This window comes from Brassica oleracea, chromosome C6, assembly GCF_000695525.1.
Source record: "Brassica oleracea var. oleracea cultivar TO1000 chromosome C6, BOL, whole genome shotgun sequence".
In the NCBI taxonomy this organism is placed as follows: Eukaryota; Viridiplantae; Streptophyta; class Magnoliopsida; order Brassicales; family Brassicaceae; genus Brassica; species Brassica oleracea.
Genome location: NC_027753.1, coordinates 29,524,293 through 29,528,308, shown reverse-complemented (window position 1 = coordinate 29,528,308; position 4,016 = coordinate 29,524,293). Strand labels below are relative to the sequence as shown.

Sequence of the window (4,016 nt, the reverse complement as noted above, 5' to 3'; positions counted from 1 at the left end):
AAAAAAAGGAGTTGAAATCCTAACAGTTTTTTCAGTATTAGACTAAACCACAGATTCAAGGCCCAGTTATTTTGAAACCCTAACATTTTAAATCCAAATTTATTATCTTTTTCCATGCACTATTTGATTTATATACAAACAACTACCTAAGTAAACACTAACAAGTTCCATCACCCTCAACTTTGAACATATAAGATATAAAAATATCAACATATGACTTCGTCGTTCATTCTTATATCAAACTCATCAACCTATGTAATATCCAAAGTCTCATCAATCACATTATAGACAAAAAACAATAAAATTCCGTAAACAAAACTATACAATACACCTATAATGTAGCCGACTCCGCGCTCACTATGCACATAGTTAGTAGAAGAGTTGGTGAAAACTTGCGCAATTATGTTTGAGCACTTTAAAGTCTTTAATGATTGATAAGAAGTCTTATAATAACATCATTGCATGATAGCGGATGTTCCCATTTAAAATGGCTAAACTTAAGTGATTCTTTACAAAATAACAAAAAAATGAATGATTAGCACCCACAATAATGATCTATCCGCATACTCTTATCTAATGGAAACCGAGAACCAATTGTTTACCTTTTGGTCAACACCATACCTCTGAATACTTCGACCAATATTGCATAACACACATAGCACACCATTTAAGAAGTATTTGACGGTACTAGAACGACATGCATTTTTCCACTATTTGGCGGAAGCTGCAAACGAAGAGGAAACAGCTTGCCGTTTAAAGGATTGCGTGTACACACGACAACATCATCCATGCTAGTCTCTTCCCTCAGCACCTGCGTCAACTGCTCCACGCTGTTTCCTTTGAAAGTTACAGCGTATCCAACGGCTGACTCATCCTCCACGTGACCTTCTTCGTCTGCGATGTGGTAATATATGATCCTTCCTTCAGATTTCGGTGGCGACTCAGTCAACTAGTCAATAAAAAATCAAGAAAATGTTAAGACGACAATCTTGAAAATCCACAGAGGTTTCTGTCAACTTTGATCGCGGTAAAAAAAAGTTCAACACAAGAAAACTTCTAAAAAATTTCAGCCTAATACATATTTTCGATTTTTTAAAAATAATCTGTAACATCATAATCTGTAATAAATCTGCTTTTAAAAAATAATAATCTGTAACATCATAATTTCAGCCTAATACATAAATCTGATTTTTTTTTAAAACCTGCAATAAATCTGCTTTTAAAAAATACCAACATTTTCCTCGGATGTGTCTGAAGAACTCCTAGACACCGGAGGACTTGACGGCCTCCTATGTGGCGGGGGACTGGACGGCCTCCTATGTGGCGGGGGACTCGATGGCCTCCTATGTGGCGGAGGAGTTGTTGCCGCTGCCGTAGCCGGAGTAGCCGTTTCAACCAAGATCTCAACGATATCAACATCCCACAAGAACGAGTCCGAACTATGAGGAGAGTCATGAGTGACTGAGTTACGCCACGGAGGAAGTCCACCATTGGCTCGGAGAAGGTTACCGTGTCTAGTCTTGAGCTTAATTTTGGATCCTTCTCTCACCGGCTCCCACTCGACGGACGCGTTAAGCCGACTCGGTTTCGACAGGACCACTTTAAGTCCCGTGGCACCGAGCAAGAACCGCTCGTTAGAAGCGGTGAGATAATTACCGTAGCAACTCCTTAAGCGGATCACTTCAAAGGAACCACGAACTGGTTCGACGGTCCATCGAGCTCTCTTGTCGGAACCATTTCTGTCTTGAGTCACCGTCTCTTCGTCCTCGTCCGCCGTTAGATACTTCTCATGGACGTTACGCATCCTAACGGCTTTAGCTTTGTGGAAAAAATCCATTTTCTTGATACTAGCTAACTATGTTATTACTAAGATTTGATTCACAAGCGAATCGTGATGTAAATGTAATGTTTGATGTGTATTTATTATTCGAGACCAAGTCCAAAGCGGCACGCGGTGACGTGGGACCTTTTTCAATCGTTTATTTTGAATTAATTGAATAATGAATAGTCCTGTGATGAAACGATTTTTAGCCACTAGGCATAGAAAGGTCGTGCATATTGACGTGTTTCACTATATATGTTATTTCCACGTCAGCATATATATATATATAAGTAGTTATTATCCTTTTACGTATGCTTCCCCGTTACAGCTTGTTAACCAAGGGAACAGTATTTATCAAAAGTATCCTATGATGAAAATCAATCTATTTTGTTTCTGTGATGAAAATTGAATATTCCTGCGATTAAGTTGAATCTAGTTTTCGTCACTGCATAGAACATGATTAACCCAGAATTCTTATAATGAGGTTCTTAGCGAAAGTTAAGAAACTGTTTCTTAACTTTTAACTAAAAAACTAAGAACTGGTTCTTAAATAAGGACTTTAAGATTCGGTTCTTAAATAAGGACTTTAAGAACCAGTTCTTAACTTTTTTAGTTAAAAATTAAGAAACAGTTTATTAACTTCCGTCAAGAATCTCACTCTAAGAATTTCGGGTTAATCATGGTTTTACAAGACTGCTAATTTTATAATGTGTCAAGACTGGTAATTTTATAATGTGTAAACTCGCTGGAAATTGTAATCTATTCGTGTAAATATATATATATATATATTAATATTCGTTTATAGTATATCACAGCTGTATTAAATTCCAATATAGGCAAAAACAATAATCAAAAATTTATAAATGATAGATATGGGTGGGATCCATGGATATATGAGGGAGAAAACAATGTATAATTATTTCCTGTAAGAAACACCAAGATTGAGGTTGACGAGTGTGGGACTCTCTTTAAGGCGTAACTCATAAGGGATGACAAAGAGATCATAAGCGACAGCAACTTATTTACATTTTTCTCGTGTCTGTGATACGTTACTCTTATTATTTACGTATATGGTCGTTGTCATGGACCGGACAAACTAGATTCGTGCCAAATCCGCTTTAAGTCATCTGTTTTGGTTTTGGTTTGAATTTAAAAATGATCTTAGTTTTGGTCCGGTGATCAAGAATCGGTGCGAAATTAACCAAGAAAATACAAAGGAAATCGAATCGGATATTTCAAATTTGTTCGCCTCAGTGTATATATACGAAGACAAATCAACATGCTATGCAAATTCATAACCAACTTAAAATAAATGAACCAAAATCTACACCTACTCATTCCAACAGTGATTGGATCAGCGGGTATTAATCCGCTAGTACTTGATAGCTAATCTACTTTGAGTTCAAGTTGATCATAGAGATTGTGAAGGGAAGTACATTAGTAGATCATAGAGATTGTGAAGGGAAGAACATTATCTGAATCCATCAATGACCGAATAGGAATCTATATGAGATTTTTTTTTTTTGATAACTCAAAAGTAAACTCAGACCCAAACAGACCCAGACTATTCTTTAGAGGCCGTGTGACCCACGGGTAGGCTCACGCGACTTTCAAAATGGGCCGAAAGCAAGGGTTCATACACATGTGGAGTGTCCAGAGACATTTATGCAGTAGTTTCCTCAAGCAGCGTTCGAACTCGCAACCTGGGTGGAAGATCTCCTTTCCACTGAGCCATGATGTTTCGGACATCTATATGAGATTCTTCTAAAAATATTACCCAGGAAACATATCAGAACAAGATTTCTTATATGCCCAGAAATATGCTGATCTTCACGACAGTTATTGCCGTGTTGGAGCCACCCGCTGCAACTTTGTTTCGCAAAATATATTTTGAAAATAAAAATAAATGATACTTATCTAAGATTTCAAGTACATTATCTTGTTGAAGTATCAATATCTTAGAAGAAAAGAAAAAGAAAATCTAAGATTTCAAGTAGCCCCTATTTTTTAAAAGAAAAATATCTACTCACAAGCGAAGACCATCCCGATCAAACCATTACCAACTAAAGCCAACTTCACAAACAAAGAAGTGGTAACCAATCAAAAAATATTCAAGACAAAGATCAAGTCTAAAATCTCTCACTCAAACACATCTTCTTCTTTTTTTTTTTTTGATCAATCTCTCATACACATC

At 36.7% G+C, this 4,016-nt stretch overlaps 1 protein-coding gene across 1 annotated transcript; it reads right to left on the bottom strand.

Moving 5' to 3' along the window:
- Window positions 1-392: 392 nt before the first annotated feature.
- LOC106296299 lies at window positions 393-1,928 on the bottom strand. Its single transcript, XM_013732402.1, has 2 exons — window positions 1,235-1,928; window positions 393-949 (listed from the first exon to the last, which is right to left on the bottom strand). Exons 1-2 carry the CDS (start codon window positions 1,835-1,837, stop codon window positions 668-670), a joined length of 885 nt encoding a protein of 294 aa, XP_013587856.1. The 5' UTR covers window positions 1,838-1,928; the 3' UTR covers window positions 393-667.
- Window positions 1,929-4,016: the final 2,088 nt, after the last annotated feature.